The following is a 27,014-nucleotide window of genomic DNA, read 5'->3' on the forward strand; positions in this document are numbered from 1 at the left end:
CGAAAACGATCTGCAGTAAAACTTTATTTTACACGATGATGGTTTCATTAATCCTCGTTTCACACGGGCCGACCCGCGTGGGGATGCGTCCGGATGGCGGCTCGACGGTGGCGTCACATGACCAACCACCGAGTCGTTATGGATCACTTAAGGAAGCGCTCATGAGAAATCAAACAGCCATCCCGTCTCCCTCGGCCCCAACGTGCTGCCTCCACCGCACAAAGCAACACATGACGGCACCAAAACACATCTTCAGAAAATGTTGACATGTTCGAGTGCAAGATTTGTACGTTGACGCTTCTTCTTTTGACAGCTTGCTAAAAAAAAACCTCGCCCTTCGGGGGCCAACGCGGGGCCCTTTGTTCCCTGCACATGCTAACGCTTGCATAACAGGGTGTCGAGGCGCCACGACTTCCTCCTCTATTTCTGCTCAGCTTCCTCTCGCTGGTGTTCACACCTGCACACAGCACCAGCAGCGCAGGAGGTTTCAGGTGAGACGGGGGAAGATTCCTCCTCTACTTTGTCCTCCCATCCTTTCTCATCTCAGAGGGCTTTTCTCCAACATCCCTCCCTCTCTCTCTCTCTCCTCCCCTGTAGTTATTTCCCCTCAGTGAAAATGGGTCACCTTTCTTTTGTCAGGAGAAAGCCTGGGTAAGTATAACCTCTATATTCTGTGTGTGGAGGTTCTTACTGTCTAGGGGGGTTCTGAGCCCTGGAAAAGACACGTGCAAGGACCATTTTCTGGGCCTCATTAGGGGCTTTGGGGTTGCAGTTAGGTTAAAATATGGATCGGGGCTTCTTCTAAATATACGACACTACTGAGGACTTTTCGTGATTAAGAGTAGTTTAATATTTCTAATAGTTGCTCTTCTCCTACACTGTACACCGACACAAACAGGCTTCACTAAAGACCTCAAAACAAAAGTTGACATGAATCAGGTGCTTGTCTTTGATTATAAATGAAAGTAAACACAAACAGTCGTAGATGCACATGTGGTGGAATCACCTGACACGCGAAGAGCACATGATGCATTGTTCTTGTTGCTGCAGGAGGTGAATATTGAGCATTAGTTTGCTCGTTGGTGAACCCACAAAGTCAATGCAGAGGTGCAAATAGACGCAAATTCCCGCCGGGCCGTCGAGAAGATTTTGCGGGACGCTGTGTTGTTGTCGTGCATAAGCATGCAGAGATTTAAAACTGGGGCTCTTGGATTGTACATTCATGAGGAAACCACAAGGCCTCAGTTAAAAACCAGACTCTAAGTCGTGTTATGTGACGTCTGGAACAAAGAAGGGCTTTGAACTTTGCAAGACTCCCGCAGCATCTCACTGCTATCCGCGGTTGGGAACGTGAGCCGCGGCGAGTGGAAGGAGGTTCACGTACTGTACTCGCGGCGACACACTTTGCGCGCATCAGCATCCGTGTGTTCTCTCTCCATCGCTCCACCCGAGAGAAACCCCCCGTATCTGCTCGTCTCCGGCAGTGTGCAGGCAGTCAGATGGACTTTGAAGTGAGCGCGGCGATGCACTTCAAACGAGATCTCGCACACTTTGCCAGGAGACGCGCTGGTGGGGGAAGAAGAGGAGAAAAAGAGCTTTTCCCTGCATCCTGATAGAGTGCACTCTGATCCACCCTCTGTGGCTTTGTCTGCTCTTCCATCTACCTCTCAAATCTGGGCCTCGCCTCTCTGCACATCAATGCAGCAGCGCCCGAGCCGCTCCACGAGCTGTAGAGCACGAGCGAGTTGGGGAACTCTCTCGTTTGCAGAAGCGTGCAGAAACAAACCGGGTTTGTGTCGTGTGCTGCTGTGTGTGGTGAGGAGTCAACGAGCAGCTCGTCAGGTGACTTAACTCACTTATTACACTACAGCCAGGGGACATTTCCCCAAATGAACATGACTGCAATTAACATAAGACTAGCGTTTGCATCCAGTATGACAAGAATAAAATACGTTGATGATGACCATGACCCTGGAAACAGTAGATTGGCAAAACAAATAGAGAAAAGGAAGAACAGGAGGAGGATGGTGAGAAGAGGCTGAAAGCTTGAGAAAAAAATAGTGACTGGACCTTGAGTTTAGGTGAAAATATACATAATACAATAACATGTAACAGAGACATGTGTTTAACAATATATGTTGTCCCTGGTGAGAACCAGCACAACGTGCATACTCTGCTGTAATGCTAGTCTGATGTATAAGTACCTTTAGAAACCAACCTCATGTATAAGTACCTTTAGAAACAAAGCCAAAGTATAAGTACCTTTAGAAACCAACCTTTAGAAACCAAGCCAATGTATAAGTACCTTTAGAAACAAAGCCAAAGTATAAGTACCTTTAGAAAACCAACCTGACCTTTAGAAACCAAGCCAGTGTATGAGTACTTTTAGAAACCAAGCCAGTGTATAAGTACCTTTAAAAAACAAGCCAAAGTACAAGTACCTTTAGAAACCAAGCCAGTGTATAAGTACCTTTAAAAAACAAGCCAAAGTACAAGTACCTTTAGAAACCAAGCCAAAGTATAAGTACCTTTAGAAACCAAGCCAGTGTAGAAGTACCTTTAGAAACCAAGCCAAAGTATAAGTACCTTTAGAAACAAACCTTTAGAAACCAACCTGACCTTTAGAAACCAAGCCAGTGTATAAGTACCTTTGAAAACCAAGCCAAAGTATAAGTACCTTTGAAAACCAAGCCAAAGTAGAAGTACCTTTAGAAACCAAGCCAAAGTAGAAGTAGTTGGCGTCTCGTGCGACAAACCAGCCATTAACAACCATCCCTTCTCCACGCACCACAACTCAAGACTACACATCCTCCCGGCTGTGCTGCGTTCGCTGACCGTACCGAAGTGTAGAGGTAGCCCTCGCTGTTCATGGCGACGTAGAGGCCGGTCTTGGTGCTCTGGATGGCCACGATCCTGAGCCCCACAGGAATCAAGTTGAACTGCACTGGGGGAGAGAAAACACAACACAAAGCAGACAGGGAGGACTGGTGTTAGAGCAATCACTCTCTCCTCTAAACACTGTGCTTCCTCGTGGCATAAAGAGACAACTGCTTTCCATCTGTCTCCTATTTCATCCTCCCTGTTGAACAGTATATCTGTCAGAGGAGGGAATGGCGCGTGTGTGTGTGTGTGTGTGTGTGTGTGTGTGTGTGTGTGTGTGTGTGTGTGTGTGTGTGTGAGGCAGCGAAGGATTAGGAGAGGCAGAGTTAGGCGGTATGAAGTCTGGTTGTCTTGTTGCACCAGAGGTCAGACAAAGCTGGGAGAGACTGAACGGAGAACTCCCTTGCTAGGGAGAAAGAAAGGGGGAGGAGAGAAAGAGAGAGAGAGAGATAAAGAGAGAGAGAGCATAGCTTAGCAGAGAGCTTTGAGATTTCGGTACATTATGAAGTGACATGGCCTGAGCCTGCTTTGAATTCCTTGGCCTTGTCCCGACACAGTGAGCAGCGCTGTGAGGTGCAGTCTGCTGGAGCCCCTTGCTTTAGAGCCCTGGATGTCTCATGTGCATCGCTCTCCATACAAACTAGCTTCAGCTCAGACACACACACACACACACACACACACACACACACACACACACACACACACACACGAGGATCTGGTGTGTGAAGTGGGCTTCATTTGTTTCCCGGGCGCTCCTCTTGTGCGAGTACAAACACATGGCAGTACAGGGATCCGTCTCCAGACCGCTGCCGTCTGAAAGCTCGTGAGATGAGACGCTGAGTTGAGTGATTCTGACAAAACGCCAGCTGCTCTGTGGTCACGTTGTCAGAGCGACCAAACGCTGCCCGCGACAATTAAAGTCCCTGAAGCGCCTGGATTAGAGCTGCAGCGAGAGGACAGCAGCGGTTGGATTATTTCACCCCAGAACGCTGACGTCTTTACCCTAGAACACTGACGTCTTTACCCTAGGACACTGAGGTCTTTAACCCTAGAACACTGAGGTCTTTAACCCTAGAACACTGACGTCTTTAACCCTAGAACACTGACGTCTTTAAACCTAGACCACTAACGTCTTTAACCCTAGAACACTGACGTCTTTAACCCTAGAACACTGACGTCTTTACCCTAGAACACTGACGTCTTTACCCTAGGACACTGAGGTCTTTAACCCTAGAACACTGAGGTCTTTAACCCTAGAACACTGACGTCTTTAACCCTAGAACACTGACGTCTTTAACCCTAGAACACTGACGTCTTTAAACCTAGACCACTAACGTCTTTAACCCTAGAACACTGACGTCTTTAACCCTAGAACACTGACGTCTTTAACACTAGAACACAGACGTCTTTAACCCTAGAACACTGACGTCTTTACCACTAGAACACTGACGTCTTTAACCCTAGAACATTACCATCTTTAACCCTAGAACACTGACGTCTTTAACCCTAGAACACTGACGTCTTTAACCCTAGAACACTGATGTCTTTAACCCTAGAACACTGACATCTTTAACCCTAGAACACTGACATCTTTAACCCTAGAACACTGACGTCTTTAACCCTAGAACACTGACGTCTTTAACCCTAGAACAATACGTCTTTAACCCTAGAACACTGACGTCTTTAACCCTAGAACACTGACATCTTTAACCCTAGAACACTGACGTCTTTAACCCTAGAACACTGACGTCTTTAACCCTAGAACAATACGTCTTTAACCCTAGAACACTGACGTCTTTAACCCTAGAACACTGACGTCTTTAATCCTAGAACATTACCATCTTTAACCCTAGAACACTGACGTCTTTAACCCTAGAACACTGACGTCTTTAACCCTAGAACGCTGACGTCTTTAACCCTAGAACGCTGACGTCTTTAACCCTAGAACACTGACGTCTTTAACCCTAGAACACTGACGTCTTTAACCCTAGAACGCTGACGTCTTTAACACTAGAACACTACCATCTTTAACCCTAGAACACTGACGTCTTTAACCCTAGAACACTGATGTCTTTAACACTAGAACACTGACGTCTTTAACCCTAGAACACTGAGGTCTTTAACCCTAGAACACTGAGGTCTTTAACCCTAGAACAATACGTCTTTAACCCTAGAACACTGAGGTCTTTAACCCTAGAACACTGACGTCTTTAACCCTAGAACACTGAGGTCTTTAACCCTAGAACACTGACGTCTTTAACCCTAGAACGCTGACGTCTTTAACTCAAGAACACTGACGTCTTTAACCCTAGAACACTACCATCTTTAACCCTAGAACACTGACGTCTTTAACCCTAGAACACTGAGGTCTTTAACACTAGAACACTGATGTCTTTAACCCTAGAACACTGACGTCTTTAACCCTAGAACACTGAGGTCTTTAACCCTAGAACACTGAGGTCTTTAACCCTAGAACACTGAGGTCTTTAACCCTAGAACACTGACGTCTTTAACCCTAGAACACTGAGGTCTTTAACCCTAGAACACTGAGGTCTTTAACACTAGAACACTGAGGTCTTTAACCCTAGAACACTGACGTCTTTAACCCTAGAACACTGAGGTCTTTAACCCTAGAACACTGAGGTCTTTAACACTAGAACACTGACGTCTTTAACACTAGAACACTGAGGTCTTTAACCCTAGAACACTGACGTCTTTAACCCTAGAACACTGACGTCTTTAACCCTAGAACACTGACGTCTTTAACACTAGAACACTGAGGTCTTTAACCCTAGAACACTACGTCTTTAACCCTAGAACACTACGTCTTTAACCCTAGAACACTGACGTCTTTAACCCTAGAACACTACGTCTTTAACCCTAGAACACTACGTCTTTAACCCTAGAACACTGACGTCTTTAACCCTAGAACACTGACGTCTTTAACCCTAGAACACTGATGTCTTTAACCCTAGAACACTGACGTCTTTAACCCTAGAACACTATGTCTTTAACCCTAGAACACTAACGTCTTTAACCCTAGAACACTGATGTCTTTAACCCTAGAACACTGACGTCTTTAACACTAGAACACTACGTCTTTAACCCTAGAACACTGATGTCTTTAACCCTAGAACACTGATGTCTTTAACCCTAGAACACTGAGGTCTTTAACCCTAGAACACTGACGTCTTTAACCCTAGAACACTGATGTCTTTAACCCTAGAACACTGACGTCTTTAACCCTAGAACACTACGTCTTTAACCCTAGAACACTATGTCTTTAACCCTAGAACACTGACGTCTTTAACACTAGAACACTACGTCTTTAACCCTAGAACACTGATGTCTTTAACCCTAGAACACTGACGTCTTTAACCCTAGAACACTGAGGTCTTTGACCCTAGAACACTGATGTCTTTAACCCTAGAACACTGACGTCTTTAACCCTAGAACACTGACGTCTTTAACCCTAGAACACTGACGTCTTTAACCCTAGAACACTGACGTCTTTAACACTAGAACATTACCATCTTTAACCCTAGAACACTGAGGTCTTTAACCCTAGAACGCTGACGTCTTTAACCCTAGAACGCTGACGTCTTTAACCCTAGAACACTGACGTCTTTAACCCTAGAACACTGACATCTTTAACCCTAGAACATTACCATCTTTAACCCTAGAACACTGAGGTCTTTAACCCTAGAACGCTGACGTCTTTAACCCTAGAACACTGACGTCTTTAACCCTAGAACATTACCATCTTTAACCCTAGAACACTGAGGTCTTTAACCCTAGAACGCTGACGTCTTTAACCCTAGAACACTGACGTCTTTAACCCTAGAACGCTGACGTCTTTAACCCTAGAACGCTGACGTCTTTAACCCTAGAACACTGACGTCTTTAACCCTAGAACGCTGACGTCTTTAACCCTAGAACGTGTTGCTCACTGACGTTATTAAAGATAGGCATGTCTTATCGAAGGTGGGCGTGTCTTATCGAGGTGGGCGTGTCTAATTGAAGGTAGGCACCAAGGTATTATCTGGGGCTGATGGGAAATATGTAAATATATTTCTCTGGTGACTTCCTGGAACCTTGTTAAGCCACATCTTATGTGTGCGTTCGCTCTTATGTAAATGTATTGTTTTTAAAAAGGATGCTATATAAATAAACATGCCCTGCCTTGTTTATGGAAAGCTGAATTTATTGACCGAGCAGCTCGAGCTGCACACACACAGCTAACACAGACACGAGGGCGGCATCCATCATTGCATATCATGGTCGGCAAGAGACGGCGTTACCTGAAATGTTGATCTATCCATCTATCTTTGACATGTTGGGTCAAGCTTGAAATTATTAATAGTTCTTGAGCTGGAAAACACTAGTTTTGATCTATATTTTATAGGTTAAGCATGACAAAACTCTGCCAATGAAGACCATGAAGTACGCTTGAAAGGGCCGCACTCACGTCTGCTCGACTTTAGCAAAATAAAATATCCCTAAAGTCACGAGCAAATAGAGATGTTTAATACAATTTTCTTCTTTTTTTTCTGACAAATTAGAAGAAAGCATTATAGAGTCCCAGCGCTCTTGTCAAAATGACGGATCTCTTATAAACCGATGAGAAATTAAGTCTTAGGAGCACGTTTTAGATTCATGGAGCCATTAGCTGCTATTAAACAAATCAATTTCAAATCAAAAATTCTGCCAACATAATGGATGGAAGTGGAGTTATCAGGTGGGGATAGAAAGTCAATGATGGCCATGAGGGCCAGAACTGAACCAGACGGAAACCCGGTCAGACCGATTGGAGTATTTAGGAAAACTTTATTCGTCCTTTCTCTCAGGCAGCGTTTGAGAAAAAGGTAAAACCTTTGATGCTATTTCTGCAACGTGTGGGGCGAAAAAGGGAAGAAAGTTGTGCTAAACACATCACGGGTGGGTCCAGTTTGAAGGTGGTAATGAAACGGTACAAGCCCCTCCCCCTCCCCCGTCTCCTCCTCTCTATCTTCAGGGCTTCTGTTTGCTCCATCGATCGCTGCATCTCAAACAGTCGCTTTCGCAAATGAACAAGGTGTCACCGAAGAGCGCGGCCGGGATGACAAATAGAGCGAGGCGCGAGCACATCGACTGCCTCCTGCCTCCTCGTTCCCTTCCCTCTTGTTCCCTCTCTCTCTCTTACAGCAGCCCCGGTGACCCGACATGACACCGGGACACACTCGGGGTTCTTGTGTTAATGCATTAAAAAGCTTTCAGCCAACGTTACGGCTCCGTCAGCTGGGCAGCGGTTCAGGGCTCTGCTGAGCTTCTCCAATGAGTCTCAGAGCGTCTGGCCAGAGATTCATCAGGAAATTAGTTTGTTTCAGTTCCAGGGCGTTTATTGATTACGATAAATTAACTCCTGTAATCTTGACTGTTGCGTTGTAACAGTCACTCTTTTAAAAAATGTTATTGTAAGAAAAAAAAAGACAATGCCGTAAAAGTCGGGTTACAAGCCTCTTCTGTGGGTGTCCCGCTAGCTCACAGCTATAGCCAGCCAGCGCTGCTGCTAGCTCTCCGCTAGCCCCTCCGCTAGCTCCCTGCTAGCTCTCCGCTAGGTCCCCTACAACCACGGAAGCTAGCGGGACCAGCCCCGGCTCGACACCCGACTCGGGCAGCGGGGACGCGGGCAGTAGTAGCAGCAGCAGCGGGGAGCTAGCAGCAGCGCTAGCTTGCCAAAGTGGGGCGCTAGCAGCAGCGCTAGCTTGCTACAGCGGGACAAACACCGAAGGTTGAAGCGGCTTGTAAGCCAACCTTTACGGTCCATAAACATAACACCAAGAGGACGACAAAACAATGAGATACAAGCCAGCAAAACATCATATATTTATATATAAACATCATATCTATATATAATCATATATAACCATCATATATTCAGGGAATGGAAGAAGCTCTGCGACCGTTTCAATTGAATTTCAGGACAATAAAGACAAACATGTGAATATGAATAGGATGGGTGGCGTCATGTTTGTAAAAACATAGTGAAGGATGAGCATGTTGATCGTGTTATGTTGTATTGTAAATGATGGAAGAGTTTCTTATTCCTATTATATCAGATTTCTTTGATGACTTCTGGGAACGATTAGTATAATACTAATTATATTAGTGTAGCATATTATTTTAACCTGCAGAAATTAAGGTTTAAACAGAAAAGATTGACAAGCAAAAAAAACAGCCTGCATTCAAACGTTGAACTCGAGTTCTAACGTCGACGTTCTGGACGGTTTATGAGCTCGGTTCTCTCCGGCCCGACTCTTTTGATCCCGTTCTCCCTCCGTCCTTCACTTGGACTCGCTGTCTGTTCCCTCTGCTCTCTCAGAGCAGGTCGCTGGATTAGTGGAAAGTCTTTTGAGGGAGAGACAGAGGGAGGGAGAGGAGGAAGAGGAGCGGAATGAAGGGGGAGTGAGGAGGGTGTCGCCAAATCAATCCCACAAGTCAATTTGAGGCTTGAGATCATGAACACAATAAATAAACAAGGAGGACGTGGAGATGAGAGAGAGAGAGAGAGAGAGAGAGAGAGAGAGAGAGAGAGAGAGTCGTCTGCGTTGCGGCGCGATGCTAAATTGTCTTTCGCTTGACGAATGAGCTCAAGAAAATAAAGATATTAGACGTTTTGTTGAAAGAGTCTTTGGTGGATCCTCACCGTCAGCGAGAGGCTCAGCAGCTTCTACACGAGCTTCACCAGCCCAGTGGAAAATGACCCACTTCCAGTGCAAGACCTCAGGTCTTTACAAGGAGTGGGCGTTGCAAATGAACAACAGGAAGTGTCGCCTGCAAATGTTGTATTTCTCAGGCTTTTATTGTGAAAGGTAAGAGTGGATCTGGTCTTCGAGGTTTAAAACAGGGACAAAGTTTGCTTTTATTTATCAATAAGTTAAGTTGCTTTTCCATCTTCGCCTTCCGTGTCTAATCATGACAAAAACAGTTTGAAAAAGTTCAAATTAATCGCACAAATACAAAATAAACAAGAAGATACCAATTACACTAATATCATAAAGTTAATGTTATAAAGTATGTCCCAAAAGCAGAACTCACAGGACGGCCGACCGTCTTCGCAGTGAAGACATTTAAAGTGTTTTATGAACCGCTCTCAATGAGAAATGATGCAACGTGACATCACGCCGTGACCTTTGACCTCCACGACCTCAATTTAACATGGTCAGAATATCATTTAGTCAGAATATCATTTAGTGTGCACTCTTTGATTTTGAGAATTTGCTCTATTTTGAGTACGTAGTATGGAATGAGGACAAAGCTCATTAAGACTATTAAGACTCAGTACAAGTAAGTATGTCTATGGATATGAATAAATAGTAAATACCATTTATCGTACCTTTTTTGCCCATAGTCGATAAATGGCCATAAATTTGTATTTAAAAAAATAAAATAATTAGCTTTGAAAATAATAAAAACCTTGGCTTGCAAAGGATGACGATATGTATGGTGGTTCAAAGCGATGAGAAGGACCTGAATCCTCTCCACCCCGTTTAAACATAACGTTTAAACATAATGTTTAAACACAGCGGATGCTCAGTTCATTCAGATCCTCTCCGTTCGCACGCCGTCACAGAAACATGAGCGCGAGACTCAACGGCAGATGAACGGACTCGTAGACGAGCTCGGCGCCTGATTTCCCTCGTGGTCGACGGCTCTGATGACGAGACGACGGCCTCCTCTCTGCTGTTGTTTAACTTGCTCCTCCTCCCGCGGGCCTCCCTCTCCATCACAGACTCCTCTGAGCCTTCATCCGTCTCCCTGAAAGTCCATCTGTCTCCTCTCCTCTCTCCACCAGCTGCCGTCTGTCTCCTCGCCCTCCCTCGTGGAGAATTAACAACCTTTGTCTTATCTCTATTGTTTTGTGTGGTTTTCTTTGGATGCATTTCTCTTCTCTATGTGTTCCCTTTCAATTCCCTCGCCGCCTGCCGTCCTTCTCCCCGTCCTGTAAAGCCAATACTTTTGCCGTCCTTCTCCCCGTCCTGTGAAGCCAATACTTTTCCATCAGCGTCCATCCATCTTTGTCCTATTCTGCCCTCTCCTCTCCGACTCGGCCTCCTCTATCCTCTGGTCCTCCTTCACCGTCTCCACCCCCCTCATCCGGCTGAGGGAGCGCTTGTTTTCGGTGTTCGTGTCTCACAGTGTGAGCTACTGTGAGTTCAGTGGCTTCCTCGGGCTTCTGTCGTGGCCTTCCCATGTACACAGAGGGTCAACAGCTCCCATCCCTCTCTGTCGCCTCCCCTTTCTCTCCTCCGTCAAACTGCCCGTCATGCTGCCTCGCTCTCTTTTTCTCTCCTCCTCCGCAAATAACTGACTTCAGAAGGAGAGCGAATCCAGTTCAATCACTCCGTCCCTCACCGCTCGCCCGCTGCATTTATTCTCTCCTCGCTTCGTTTTCTGTGTGAACTCAGCAGCGAACTATCACAATCTGTAAAGAGTTTTGAGGAGTGCGAGTACGGCACTCTGCTGCATTAAAAATTGCCTTCAAAATAAAAGCACAGGGTTATTTTTGCCCAAGCAAAGACCCGTGACTCACTGAAAACGGGTCTGACACCAGCGCTCTACGAGGTGCTACGACTTAAACACTAGTGGCAAAAGCCCCGGCATTTTGTAGATTTGGTGGCAACTGCTCGTAGACGCCTCGGCATCTGAGAGATGCAACCGCCACGTGCAACCGGACATGACTCCATGAGGTGCCGGTGCCACGATTTTTGCCTTCCCTCTCTCTCATTTCTTCATTACTTCCACTTTCATTGTTGTTTATTTAGTCATTAACATTTAATGTTGGAGAGAAACCCGTTTGCAGGAGCTGTAATTCCCGTGAACCTCCACCGGGGACAAACTTTCTTCACATCCTCTCATCGTTTTTGAGCATCAAAGCCTATTTTATTTTTTAATACACTTTTTTTTCTTGCACAGTACTAACCGTTGTTTCCCAAAGTGACTTTGTAAAGAGTTTCTACCACAGTACATTTCAATAACAGCATTCCACAATATGAGAGCAGGGAATGTTATGGACTAAAGTATTTATTAAAGCATTTAGTACTTCAATCAACTAAATGTGCATGAAAGGTGGCACATTGTCCCTTCACATTACTTTGAGGTCTTTGAAAGCGTCATTTCACTCTCCGGCTGGAACACATTAAGAGCTATGGCTGCTTAAATGTTAAGAAACTGCGTTGAAAAGCTAAAAGTCTTCCCAGCACTTGAAGGAAGAGGCTGAGACTCGCATGAAGTGCTGAAACGTGCAACGTGGCGCTGCAGCGGCACATTCGGCTCCCTCGCCGTGCTCGTCTCCCCCGCTTTCATCCCTCCTCCACTTTCATTACATAACAGGATGGAAGAGCCAAGAACAGAGAAGGAGAGAGGGGGGCGGGGCCAGCGCCTCTGACCTCCCACCAGAGGGGGGAGACACAGTGATGGAGGAGCCATCAGCTGTGTGCCAGCTGCTGCACACTGCTCCCCATCTCTCTCTCTTCCTCCCCTCTCTCTCTCCCCCTCTCTCTCTCTCTGCCAACCCTTCTTGTCTTTCCCGCTCAGCTTTTCTCTGGCGTATGCCCTCTTTCCTTCTCTGATCCTCTTATCCTCCGTTTCCTCGCTGTTTCTCTTTAATATACAATCACTTTTCAGCTTCCTGACACCTTCCTATGTCGCCCTAAAAGGACAACTTCTTTTTTTCAATTGATAAAAGTATTGCAAGGCCATTGAAAAAGATTTTAAAAACCTCTGCAACGGCCCCGCAGGGCTTCTCTGCCACCCTTTGTCCCGACACCGACCTCTCCGGAGGTGAAGGCAGCTGCTGCACGGCCGGCTAGCCCAGAAGGAGAGGTGACGAGAGGCCGTCAGAGGGGCATGGCGTCCTCCTGCGGCGGCGTGTAGCGCCGCTGCTCCCTGCAGGTCACTGGCTTGGTGTCATGACAGCAGGTCACAAGGTCACAAGGTCACAGGTCAGAGAGGAGAGGCCTGCGACTCTTTTTAAAGGTCACCTGTACTTTCGGAGACTTTCAGCGCTGCAGTTTTTCTTCCGATCAAGTAGCACAAATTCATCCAAGAACTCCCGTCAGGACGAGGAACTCAGATATGAACCACACCGTTAATTATTTATCCCATTTTAATGCTGATTCTGCACTTTTTTGGGGGCTTTTCTCGGCGAACACCACAGTGGGGGTGCATGCCGGTGATGTCTGCGTGCGCATGCACGGAGCGTCCTGAGCAGAAGGTTACGCGCTGCATTCAGGGTCTTATCCAGTTTCTGGATCGGAGGTGATGGGATCACCCGATAGTCCGGCGCCCCGTGAGGACGACGCGGTTACTGCGAGGTGGAGACAAATAAAAGCAGCTGTGTATCTGTGAACCACGCACAGCGCACGCCAGTCAACTTCCTGCCGGCTGTGACCCGCGGTCACGCGGCGGCGGCGCTCGCCCATGTAGCTCTTCCTCATTAGCGAGAGGTCGCTACGCCCGCGAAAGACAAAAAAACAGTCTGAGATGATCTGGATGAACTTTCACAGTCGGGTCTGTGAGTAAAGATGTTATCGTCAACGAAGACAAACGACGTCTCGACCCATAAACGCAATGTTTTTAATAAAAACCTTTAAGACTAGTCGTATAAAACTAAACATGTCATGTAACAGGATGAAAGATCGAGGCTGGATCACCGGCTTCGGCCGCAGGCCTCGAGGGGCTGGAACAAAGCCCCAAGTTTATTATCAACCACTTTATGGTTGTATAATTAATCATAAATATATATGGGAATAGCATAAAAGCACCCACTAAAGCAAGATATTAACTGACATGACATGAAGGCTTGTTTTATGACCTTAACCTTTTGGAAACCGTGCAAAAATCCTCCCGCGCACATTTTAAGTCCCAGCATGCCCCATTTAGACAATCTTTTGGCATAAAATACATTTCCATTTTTGAACCGAACGACACAGTTTTTTGACTGAAACTCCTTCCTAACAGGACAAGACTTTGTTTTATTGTGATTGTTGTTGCAGGTTCTGATTCCTTAGGTCCTAATTTTTCCAAAAAGGTGTCTTATTGACGCTCCAGGAGGCTTTCTTGGGAAATCTGACTCGTATCATGCTGGATGTTCATAGTTATGATCAAAATCTATTTTAGAAGTGTTTCTTTTTTTGGAGATACACAATTTTCTCCCGAGACTTTGCTGAACAAATACATACAATAAACACAAGTACTGGATTTGGGGTTCCACAGTTTTCAACGGGTTAAATGTGTCTCGACAAAGGTTTCAATCATGCATTGAACCTCATTCAGAGTGGTGCACTAAGAGCTCGCACTGCGTGTTTTCTATTGGCTGGAGAAGCAATAGAAGAAAAGAGAGAGAGAGGAAATGTAAAGCGGGCTGGTCCCGGGCCAGCCTGCTGACGATAAGCCTGACAGTGAGTGTGTTACACGCTCACACAGCTGTTTCTGCCCTTTCAATATTCCATGCAGTCAGGTAGATGATGGCGCCGCTGATGGATACTTACAATCACGTCAATCACTCAACGATTGCGGCACGAATGCATAAATAAGCGGCCGTGGTGATGCAGGAGGCCCGGGGGCCGGCTGCACCAGAACCGGGGGTTGATGGATTAATCGCTGCAATGAGCCACGCGGACACTTAGCGACGTGACCTCCGCTGACGGGTGTTTAATATCCCGCCGCGAGGCAGCAGCGGCGGCCTCCACGTGCGACTGAAGGCGGGGCTTGGGATGCGCCCGGCGGTCTGATGCCATGAATATTTCAGATTGCTGAAGACACGAGCGTGCTGACGGTCTCACCGTTACGTAAGAGGGAGGCGTGAGAGCGGGCCAATCGGTGACCGCGCAGCCGCCTGGAGGCGGGGTCTGGAGGAGGAGTCTGGAAGAGTCTGGAGGAGGAGTCTGGAGGAGTCTGGAGGAGGAGTCTGGAGGCAGAGTTTGGCGGCGGGGTCTGGAGGCGGGGTCTGGAGGCGGGGTCTGGAGGAGTCTGGAGGAGGAGTCTGGAGGCGGAGTTTGGAGGAGGAGTCTGGAGGCGGGGTCTGGAGGCGGGGTCTGGAGGAGTCTGGAGGAGGAGTCTGGAGGCGGAGTTTGGAGGCGGAGTCTGGAGGCGGAGTTTGAAGGAGTAGTCTGGAGGTGGGGTCTGGAGGCAGAGTCTAATGGCGGAGTCTCATGGCGGAGTCTGGAGGAGGAGTCTGGAGGCGGAGTTTAGAGGCGGAGTTTGGAGGCGGAGTCTGGAGGCGGAGTCTCAGGATTTGCTAATATTCCCAGAGGGATCGTCACACCAAAACTTTCAGGTTCACAATAAACTCTTTCCTAGGAATACCTAGAATAATATATATATATAATATATATATATATATATATATATATATATATATATATATATATATATATATATATATATATATATGATGATGATGATGTTATATGTCTCAAGGTTACCTGATCACACTAAAACGCTGAAATATAAACTTTACCGGCTAAAGGTCTGATTTATTTTTATTTTTTCTCTCCTCTCTGTAGATTGTAAATCCCAAATTGTGCAAACTTTATGTTTTCATGTTTCTATCCAAACTGGTGTTTTGACAGAAAAAAAAAGAAGAAAAAAAATGCTGTGTTGCCACATCAGGGATATCCTTTAATACAATATTGATCTCCTCGGCAGGGTTGGAGGGAGTCCAGGAGATCTGACGTGTTTGGTCAGTAATCACCCAGGTGAAGACCCCTCGCAGAGTGTGTGTGTGTGTGTGTGTGTGTGTGTGTGTGTGTGTGTGTGTACATCTCAGCATGTTTTTGCACTAATGGGCAGAGCTTTTAAGTCTCGAATCAGATCCTCAGAGGATTCTCTGCTCACATTAAGTGAATTTAAAATACTGCAGTCACAAGCTGAGTGCATACAGTCGGCCCCAAAATAGTGCGTTATGAACGTGAGGTTTGTGGGGATGGAGAGAAAAGTGAAACCACAACATGTTCACTCTACTCATTACAAACCAGAGATGTACAATTCCCTTTTAAATGTCCTGTTTTAACGTGGAGGCAGGTGGTACACATGACAGACCAGTGACGCACAATCCTTCATCGAACTGATTGTCTGATTGTTCACTTACAGAAGGAGCTGCTTTCGTCCTTTGTGCCTTCCATGGTGCCATCCGGCAGCATCTGGAGGTAGAAACCGTGTCTGCAGTAAAGCCGTGTGACGATGCCCTTCAGCTGGGGCTCTGCAGAGCAAACACAGGGTTAAACACACATGGTTAGCAACCTGGGAACACACACATACACACACACACACACACACCTGTCAATGCGCCTTTATTAATGCGCACCCTTACTATGAGTACGCACATCGACTTAACAAGTGGCAGGTCTTGATATTTGCACTGTGAAACAGTCAAACAGTGAAGTGTGTGCGCTGGAATGCATGTGAGTGTGTGTGTGTGTGTGTGTGTGTGTGTGTGTGTGTGTGTGTGTGCGTGTGTGTGTGTGTGACTGTGGCTTTCAGCAGGATTGATGGGATCCTTCTAAAGAGAAGCATCTTTCACGGGTTCAATTGAGGCAACCAAGTTGTTATTGCACTGTGTGTCCTGGACTCTGCTAGCTCTCTGCTAGCTCTCCACTCGCTCCCCGCTAGCTACCTGCTAGCTCCCCGCTAGCTCCCCGACAACCACCGACGGGAGCAGGACCAGCCCGGCTAGACACCCGACTCAGGCAGCGGGGACGCCGGCAGCAGCAGCAACAGTTAGCGGGGAGCTAGCAGCAGCGCTAGCGTGCTACAGCGGGAAGCTAGCAGCAGCGCTAGCTTGCTACAGTGGGGACACCCACTGAAGGTAGGAGCCGCTTGTAACCCGACTTTTACGCTATTTGTTTAGTTTAAATAGGTATAATTTGTTGTTTTAGTTTTGCTTAATTAAAAAACACACCATGTAACTTGGTGTGAGGGTCTAGCGTGGGCCCAGGAGGACCCCCTTTCATTTTGGGGAGGACACAGATACTTTTCACTAATGGAAGTGTCTTTAGCGCCTCTAGCTTGCAGCTTTAGCGCCTCTAGCTTGCAGCTTTAGCGCCTCTAGCTTGCAGCTGTTAGTGACCAGGCCCCAAGGTTCAAGCGGTGTACTTCTTTTCTGTCCGCAGGTGGCGATCATGTGACCTCAGTAAACTTGTAGCTTATACGTGGAAATATGAACCCACAAGCGCCCCGCGGTCCACCCCCAGCGCGCGTAAACAGAGCAGGAAGCTCCATTTCCTGCATGTGAGCTGGCAAAACCTCAAGAAACAAACAAGAGCAACAACTTAGCCGTCATACTGAAAGTTTAATGAACCGTCTCCTGCCGTCTGTTTGCCTCGCTCTGCAGGACCAACGCCGCCGCTTGCTCGGTGCGCTCGCAGGCACCCGACTCCGATTTGTCTCGGGGAACATATCGGGCATCGCTGTGGAGATAAGTCGCTGTTTCCTCCTCAAACCTCCTGTGTGTGTGTGTGTGTGTGTGTTTGTGTGTGTGTGTGTGTTTTCTCAGGCCGCACACGCAGAGAGACGGAGGGCTATTTCACTCCCGAGTGCTGAGGGAGACTAAATAGTGGATCAGAAGGAATGTCAGAATGCTGAAGTGTTTCCACGATCAAGTTTTAATGAGACGCATCAAATATGGACGAGGACAGAGAAGTATGGGGGGGAGGCCAGAGGGTGAGCGAGAGAGAGAGAGAGAGAGAGAGAGAGAGAGAGAGAGAGAGAGAGAGAGAGAGAGAGAGAGAGAGTTGTACATTTCTATTTTTCTGATGTGTTTTGATGCTTTGGCAATATTGTTGTTGCAACATTTATGCCAATAAAGCTAACTGAATTGAAATTGAGAGAGAGCGAGAGAGAGAGAGAGAGAGAGAGAGAGAGAGAGAGAGAGAGAGAGAGAGAGAGAGAGACATGCAAAAGGTGTCCAGCCTAACGTTCACATGAAAACATTCTCATCTCATGTGTTTGTTCTAATGTTTACATGTCAACAGAAAACAACAAAAATGTCAAAATTCTTCGATGAAGAAAGTCTTTTAATGAATGAATGAGTGAGTAAAGAAAACACCGTGCAGGCGTCAGCTGTGTAATCATCTTATATTATCGTTAATATAAGAGATTATGGTATTCATTGCATGCTTTATAATGTCAGCAATGTTTTCCTGTTGCAGAGTCGTGCTGCATATTCATCGATATGAAGTAAAGTTTCACTCGACCCCTCAAAGACTCGACACGCCAGCTACAAAAAGTGTGTTTAAAATAAAAAAAAGAATCATCTGTATGTAATTTAAATGTGAGGGCGTTTCAATAAATACTTCTTTTGAAGCACACTTGAGTCGGAGTCTCAGGAGTCCTGCAGAGGACTTCATCATGATAACTCAGTCCTCACCATGAAGAGCGACCTCATCGTCTTACAGGTGGAGACCTCCTTCAAATGAAAGGCTTACATTATGTATTTCACTAAATCAACGCAATACAGCTGTGGATTTGTTCAGTTTGTTTTGTGATTATTAATATTCCCCTTAACGTCCTCCATCTCTTCCCTTTGGCTGGAGGCGTTTCACCGGAGGCTCTGGATCGAGTCTCCAACGCCAAAAGAGATGAAAGCTCATCCGTCCGGACGCAGACGCTCAAAACCTTTGTGGTAATCTGAAAGGGCCTGAGTGTTAATCCCAAATCAAGACCGCGCGCCGTGTGCAGAGCCGAGCACGAGGAGAGGCCGAGCTCGACCTTCAGCGTGACTCCGCCTCCAGGCGGCCATGTTGGATAACACACGCCGCAGGACGCCAGGTGCACAGAGCCGCCACGAAGAAGTACGGATTTGAGAAAAAAAAGCAAAAAAAAAGATGGCTGTGGGACATTACATTTTCCTTTTTTTATTTTTAAAAGTTATCTATTTTATAATATCATTGTTTTTCACTAATACACTCCATGTATTATAAAACCCAAACAGCATCATGCGTGTATTCATGTCTATGAGATCCGACAGCAACCCCAGGTACATGACTTACATTAAAAAATTAAAAATCACAATACATCGCTCAGGAGTGAAAAAACATCCATAAAAAATCCAGTTCAAGTCTGAATCCAGGCTTTAGCTGCAGGACGCTTTGAAAGCTCCTTCTGACATTTTTCGATTAAAGCTGCTGGATTTTTCCACTTTTATGCCTACAACTTTTTCAAAAACTACCACAATCCTTTGCAGGACTTGTGTTCAGTTGTGTTGCGGCTCTGAAGTGGTGTTGAGACCACGAGGCTGAAACACACACAGCTTATCATTGCATTAGTTACCAGAGTGCCTCCTATCCTCCAACACGGGACCGTGTGTGTGTGTGTGTGTGTGTGTTCATGCATGATGAGGATTTGTGTGTTCAATCCCTCAGACACTCAATGCCAATTAAAGAGTGACCTTAGTAAAGAGGAGGATTAATTTGACTGCATAATAATAATTTCAACCATTAAAGTCACCCTGAGCTTGGCGGCTGCTTCACTACAGACGACAACTGGGCATCAGAGTGTTATTTCACCCCCCGTGGCATCCGGCAAGACACACAGAGGTGTGTGTGTGTGTCTGTGTGTTGGACACCTCCAAAAGATTTGGCTTGGCTGTAGAAGCAAAGATGGTGTGCCAGGACCGGCTGTCATCACACACACAGTCCTGTCTTACTTTTCCTCTCACTATATCTCTAGGAATGACTTCCACATTTGGGCGATTCGGCAGGGCACGGTTTATGACCAGCGCCAGCGGTCAGTCCCAGAATGGGAGGTCGAGGGAGGCGGAGACTAACGGTGTAGAGGTCAAGGTCATCCGGAGCCTAACGGCAGATATTTGTCCCAGACAGGTTGATCTGGCTCTACAGTAAATCTTGTTTCTTCCCCCATTCCCTCTTCCCTCCCTCTCGTTTCCCCAAAGATGGAGACCCATCCAGCACAGAAGTCCTTTTTATTCGCGAGAAAACAAGGTGGAGGAGCAATGCAGTGGACGGAGGAAGGTGACGGGAGAGAACAGCGGCGTCAGCAGAATCAGAGACTCTGAATGACTGGCATGCCGCTCAGAGGAAGACGAAATAGAGCCGTCGAGGACGAGCTGAAGGAAAGAAAGAGGACTCTCTGCCTTCATCCAGGTGTCCCACAGGTAGTCAGTTCACTCCAGCAGCTCTGGGATCCACCGCTATTATGATATGTATTGATGTTTCATTTAGCGAGCGCGGTGATTCATATTTTTCCACCGGCGCCGAAGTCTGTCAAACCACTCGAAGCCGATGGCGCCGGCGACAACGGCTGATTATTACGCTTCCATCTGTTTGCCCGTCGTCTCACGCCGCGCTGCGCTCGGTCTGTGTCGGCACCGACGCAGTCAGACTCCGGAGGGAGAACAGATGTGCGACATCGCTGACGCGCGCCTGATGAATTATGGCCATTGTAGTTCACTAACTGCCTCGGCGTTTGGCAGCGTTGAAGCCCGGAGACTTCGGCGGAGAGAGTCGGGCCGCTGAGCGCATCGCTGCAACCCCCGAACGGATCGCAGCAGACAGAGCGGCTGGTGCAGCGCAGGAGGTGACGCCGTGAGAATAGAAGAAGTGGAGAGGAGACACTCATCGACACTGGACAACAGAGACGAAAGTTGGGAAGAAGAACAAGCGAGATGTGGAACTCCGGCACAGTAGTGCTTCAGTTACCCGCCTGCTAACGTGTTAGCGGCCGGCGTAGCGCAGGTTGTTGACGACCGTTTCTCCCACAACGAAACAAGACGGGTCTGATAAAACCAGCGGCAAGAATCTGTGGGATGGCACTGTTTCTCAGGTTGGATGCTCGACCTGCACGGTGACGTTTAACACCGCTCCGTCTCTGGCAGCTAAGCTCTGGCATGAGAAACAAAGTACAGCAATGTGGTCTTGAAGACAACAACCAAGTCCTAAATACAGCAATGTAGTCCTAAATACAGCAATAAAGTCCTAAATACAGCAAACCAAGTCCTAAATACAGCAAACAAAGTCCTAAATTCAGCAAACAAAGTCCTAAATACAGCAATAAAGTCCGAATTACAGCAACGTAGTCCTAAATACAACAACGTAGTCCTACATACAGCAAACAAAGTGGACTAAAATTCATCTACAATCCCCCAGTAATTAGACAAGAAGCTGGGACCAATACGATGGCGTTTATAAAAAGGTATTACATGTTAGCGTCACCTTCAGTTGTCGTGTCAAAATACTCAAGAGTTATGCGTTAAAACACGACGAAACAAAGGTTCCACCGACCAACAAACTAGACTTAAACTACACACATTAGATCACGAGACACAACTTCAGCTGTTGCAGTAAACGCTCCTTGCGAGGTTGTTTCCTTCCATTCGTGCGTCATCAAAGAAATCGGCTTCGGCGTGTCGTTAAACACAACTTTCTGTCACCGGCTGACAGGTTGTCGTCTGTGCCGCCTGACAGGTGGACACAAAGCACGCTGGACTTCTCAGAGCAATCGTTGCTCGAAGGCCGAGCAACGGCGCGGCTGACAGTTGCATGCTGGTCGTGCGGCGAAGGAGTGAAGTCGTTCTTGCATTGTTCAGCTTGTGCGCTTGTGTTTTTGCGCCGGAAAAAAAACCAGGAATCAACTTTGAGCTTATCTGTTCCTTCCTCAGCCGGTGGACAAAGGTCACTGCTGTATAATTCCCTCTAATCAAATACAGCACTGTGGGCAAATTCCTGCTTGGTTGCTGCTACTTAACACGCCGTGCCGCTGCACACTGGGCCCAGAAACACTTCTGAGCTTTCTCCGGAGTTAATAAGCTTGTTACTCCCCACTGACTCGAATATTGTCTTTCTCACCACTAGCATGAGCAGCCTGCAGCTATTAATCCATGGACATATGGATTTTACAACCGCTAGTATTTCATCCCCCCCCCCCTCCCTTTTCTCCCTCACAGCATTTATTGCATCCAAACGCTCGACGGCAGCCACCAAAGCAATAACATATTGAAATGAGGACAAGTGGAGGATGGGACGGAGATCCTTTTCATATCACAGTGAGGCCTTTTGGTGCGTTTACACTCTGGATTCAGGATGAGAAGGCGCCGCATGTGTTCTCATATTTTCATATTGCACCATTCTCATTAGGTGCACGGCTAAATTGCATGAAATTAGGGGCTCGCAGTGGCCCCAGTTGACAGTGAATAATGGGTATGAAGCCGGGGAGAGCCGACATGGTAATGGCCATATTTACAAGGCACATCAATCATCTCCAAACCGCCAGTGGCCTCATCCCTCATAGGACGAGAGAGAGGAAGGGGCGGGACGTCTCAAAACAAACGGCTTCTCTTTCCCCATGTGAGTTACACAAAGTGACACAACTTGTGCACGTGTGTGTTGCAACATCGTGAGAAGGAAGTAGTGCAGAACAGCGAGAAAACACACGACAGCCTCGTGAAGCTGGATCAACGCGTCTGTGAATGCAACCCAGTCTGTGTTGCAGGAAGGAGATGAGCAACTGTCAACGGCAGAGACGAGAGAAGAGAGTTGCTGGTTTACAACCCCGGAAATACTGAAGGAAACACACACAGCGTCTTCATCCATTCAACCTCAGCACTGCAGAGTACTGGATGTATGCTAAAGGGTTACAGCTGCCATGCTGCAAACAAGTTGCTCTGGTCCATGTTGTCTGTTTTCATGTTATGACAGCACGGCAACCTTGAAGCCAAGATATGAACATAAATATGATGCATGAAGCCATTACATTGAGGAGAGGGCAAAGGCTTAATTACTATCAGCTAATGTCATAAATACAGAAAACAAAGTCCTAAATACAGCAATGTAGTCCTAAATACAGCAATGTAGTCCTAAATACAGCAATGTAGTCCTAAATACAGCAACGTAGTCCTAAATACAGCAACGTAGTCCTAAACACAGCAATGTAGTCCTAAATACAGCAATGTAGTCCTAAACACAGCAATGTAGTCCTAAATACAGCAACGTAGTCTTAAATAGAACAACATAGTCCTAAATACAGCAACGTAGTCCTAAACACAGCAATGTAGTCCTAAATACAGCAACGTAGTCCTAAATACAGCAACATAGTCCTAAATACAGCAACGTAGTCTTAAATAGAACAACATAGTCCTAAATACAGCAACGTAGTCCTAAACACAGCAACATAGTCCTAAATACAGCAACGTAGTCCTAAATACAGCAACGTAGTCCTAAATACAGCAATGTAGTCCTAAATACAGCAACGTAGTCTTAAATAGAACAACATAGTCCTAAATACAACAACATAGTCTTAAATAGAACAACATAGTCCTAAATACAGCAACATAGTCCTAAATACAGCAACGTAGTCTTAAATAGAACAACATAGTCCTAAACACAGCAATGTAGTCCTAAACACAGCAACGTAGTCCTAAATACAGCAACGTAGTCCTAAATACAGCAACGTAGTCTTAAATACAACAACATAGTCCTAAATACAGCAACGTAGTCCTAAATACAGCAACGTAGTCCTAAATACAGCAACGTAGTCCTAAATACAGCAACGTAGTCTTAAATACAACAACATAGTCCTAAATACAACAACATAGTCCTAAATACAGCAACATAGTCCTAAATACAACAACATAGTCCTAAATACAACAACATAGTCCTAAATACAACAACGTAGTCCTAAATACAGCAACATAGTCCTAAATACAGCAACGTAGTCCTAAATACAGCAATGTAGTCCTAAATACAGCAATTTAGTCCTAAATACAGCAACATAGTCCTAAATACAGCAACGTAGTCTTAAATAGAACAACATAGTCCTAAACACAGCAACGTAGTCCTAAACACAGCAATTATGTAACATAATTAGCACAATGTGGATTTTGCCAAAATCAGGTTAATTGATGGAACATTTCATCGCAATGTTTTCTTTTTTTTATATTTTGGTTATTATAAGATAAAGTAATAAAACAGAAACCACTCCAACGGGACATGACACACACTCACAGGTCAGGGAGACTGAGACGTGTTGGATTAATTAGAAAAGCAACGAGTGAACTTTTCAGTGCGTGCACTAAAGCTTAATGATTTAAAGCTTAAACGAACGGCCTAATAATGAAGTCAGAGAGAGACAGAAACAAAAGCAGCTGCCTCGGAAAGTGAGAGAGTGTGAATACGGAGAGGAAGATAAGAGAAGGGGATGAATAACCAGATTGAAAAGGGGGATGACAAGGAGGAGGAGTGAGACAAAGAGGGAGGGCATGAATCAAGGAGGGAAGACGCCGGTTTAGAAAAGCTGAAAGGAAGACCCCCGAAGGGGAGGATGAGTCTGCACAGGCAACCAGACGGAGGCGTGGAGGGAGAAGAAGAAGCAAAGGAACAACTGAAGGAGAAGGAGGGATGCCCGGTGAGACGGGCCTCACCTGGATCAGAGCGGGGAAACGGGGAAGAGATCAAACCACAGAGGAACAAAGTGCTTCAGATCAGAGACAGAAAACAAGGACGAGAGAGAGAGAGAGAGAGACACAGCAGGACAGAAAATGTAGAAAGCAGCGAAGTGAAAGCTGAACTCGAGTCCTAAATAACGAGACGTAACCTCTCCAACGAGAGTTTAAGCTTCCAACATCCTCTTTGCAAGATGGCCGTCATCGGTCGGCGTCTCTCAGAAGCCTTTCTGAGCCGCCGCCTCTACGGCGATGACGCAATACAACCTGGCCAAGGTCAGAAAGGTTACGTCCTGTGTGTGGATCCATATTTCTGTCTTGTGGTCACATGACTTTAACGAGGGTTGTACGAGGTCCTCGTGTATACGGATGGTTAATCCCAGGGGAAGAGCGGATTACCATCCAGGCAAAGCGGTGCAGTCCTTCAGGCTCCAGGTGGGTTATAATTGAACGCTGAACAGGACGCATCACTAGCGCCGACATGATGAGGGCCTGAAGGTGGGTCCTGGTTTATTGCCTGTGTCAAAGTCTTTATGGTTTGAGTTTCATGCTAACATGTGGAATATCTTTATCATGCGTTCAATCCAATCCCCACGCAGTGAATCAAAGCCTGAGGAAGAGTCCTCACAATGCAAAGACCTAATGGAGGCCCAGCAGCTCAGAGTTGCTCAATCCGGACCAGTAGAAGTAGAGATGACATCAGCAGTGGACCAATCTTCACCTCGTAATTGATGTCCAGGGTTTAAACACACACAGCGTCTTCATCCATTCAACCTCAGCACTGCAGAGTACTGGATGTATGCTAAAGGGTTACAGCTGCCATGCTGCAAACAAGTTGCTCTGGTCCATGTTGTCTGTTTTCATGTTATGACAGCACGGCAACCTTGAAGCCAAGATATGAACATAAATATGATGCATGAAGCCATTACATTGAGGAGAGGGCAAAGGCTTAATTACTATCAGCTAATGTCATAAATACAGAAAACAAAGTCCTAAATACAGCAATGTAGTCCTAAATACAGCAATGTAGTCCTAAACACAGCAACGTAGTCCTAAATACAGCAACGTAGTCCTAAATACAGCAACGTAGTCGTAAATACAGCAATGTAGTCCTAAATACAGCAACGTAGTCCTAAATACAGCAACGTAGTCCTAAACACAGCAACGTAGTCCTAAATACAGCAACGTAGTCCTAAATACAGCAACGTAGTCCTAAATACAGCAACGTAGTCCTAAACACAGCAACGTAGTCCTAAATACAGCAATGTAGTCCTAAACACAGCAACGTAGTCCTAAATACAGCAACGTAGTCCTAAATACAGCAATGTAGTCCTAAATACAGCAACAAAGTCCTAAATACAGCAACGTAGTCCTAAATACAGCAACGTAGTCCTGAATACAGCAATGTAGTCCTAAATACAGCAATGTAGTCCTAAATACAGCAACGTAGTCCTAAATACAGCAATGTAGTCCTAAATACAGCAACGTAGTCCTAAATACAGCAATGTAGTCCTAAACACAGCAATGTAGTCCTCAATACAGCAACATAGTCCTAAATACAGCAACATAGTCCTAAATACAGCAATGTAGTCCTTAATACAGCAACGTAGTCCTAAACACAGCAACGTAGTCCTAAATACAGCAATGTAGTCCTAAATACAGCAACATAGTCCTAAACACAGCAACGTAGTCCTAAATACAGCAATGTAGTCCTAAACACAGCAATGTAGTCCTCAATACAGCAACATAGTCCTCAATACAGCAACATAGTCCTAAATACAGCAACATAGTCCTAAATACAGCAATGTAGTCCTAAATACAGCAACATAGTCCTAAACACAGCAATGTAGCCCTAAATACAGCAACGTAGCAACACAGGTCTAAGCCTGAGGAAGAGCCTTCACAATGCAAAGACCTAGTACTGAATGGTCACAGAAGTGGATGGGAGGCAGAAGAAGGAGCTGGAAGAGGGGGAAGAGGAAGGAGGGTGGAGAGTTGGTGCAAGTTGGAGACTAGAGATAAAGAAGGCTGGCTGGAGGGAAGGAGGAAGAGGATGGATGGAGGAAGAAAATAAGAACTTAGGGAGCAAGGAAGGAAAGCGTGGAGGAAAGCTCTGCGGCGGGAGGAGGGGATGAAAGCGAGCGAGTGAATCAGCAAGAGACGGAGGGAGAGAAAAGAGTGGGAGGCGAGTGGAGAGATCAATCACCGATGGCCCCGCTGTTGTAACGCTGAAAAGAGTCAATGGCCAGGAACCAAACTTTCCACCCACACACTCCTTCTCTCCAGCGCCAACGCCTCTCTCTTTCTCTTCTGTACACTCAGTTTATCTTTCTCTTCTTCTCCCTCTCGTAACGACACCTTACATCTCTCAGCTTTTTAACACCGGACTATATTTCTCCTCTTCCTGGTAAGTGCTGACCTACACAGAGATAAATAGGAATGTTCCCTCAAGAGCCATTAGAGGCAAATACAAGCCAATTTCCTGTCCATAGACGCTCTCCAGATGACACTTTGAGTATATTATGCCATAACTCACAGCCACAGACAAGTGGAGGACATAAATATCAGACATGGAAATATGAGAGAAATTTCCCCCAAAAGACACAAAGGAGATACAAATTGGCCAAAGAAAGTGAACAACTCTGATCGTGTTGATTGGTTGGAAGTTTAGAAATTGTTGAGTTTTCGGTCCTGACGC

At 46.1% G+C, this 27,014-nt stretch overlaps 1 protein-coding gene across 1 annotated transcript in view; it reads right to left on the reverse strand.

The window, feature by feature from the left end:
• The window catches only part of fgf11a (fibroblast growth factor 11a), a 71,692-nt gene that overhangs the window by 20,911 nt on the left and 23,767 nt on the right, over positions 1-27,014 (reverse strand). The window contains exons 3-4 of the mRNA XM_068588088.1: positions 16,013-16,123; positions 2,841-2,944 (exon numbers count right to left, since the gene is read on the reverse strand). Of these exons, the coding sequence (XP_068444189.1) occupies positions 2,841-2,944; positions 16,013-16,123 (215 nt within the window). The remainder of the gene's footprint in view (positions 1-2,840; positions 2,945-16,012; positions 16,124-27,014) is intronic.

The sequence above is a fragment of the Clinocottus analis genome, unplaced genomic scaffold (assembly GCF_023055335.1).
Source record: "Clinocottus analis isolate CAN_PGR_092001 unplaced genomic scaffold, fCliAna1.0.p SCAF_21, whole genome shotgun sequence".
NCBI classification, from domain to species: domain Eukaryota; kingdom Metazoa; phylum Chordata; class Actinopteri; order Perciformes; family Cottidae; genus Clinocottus; species Clinocottus analis.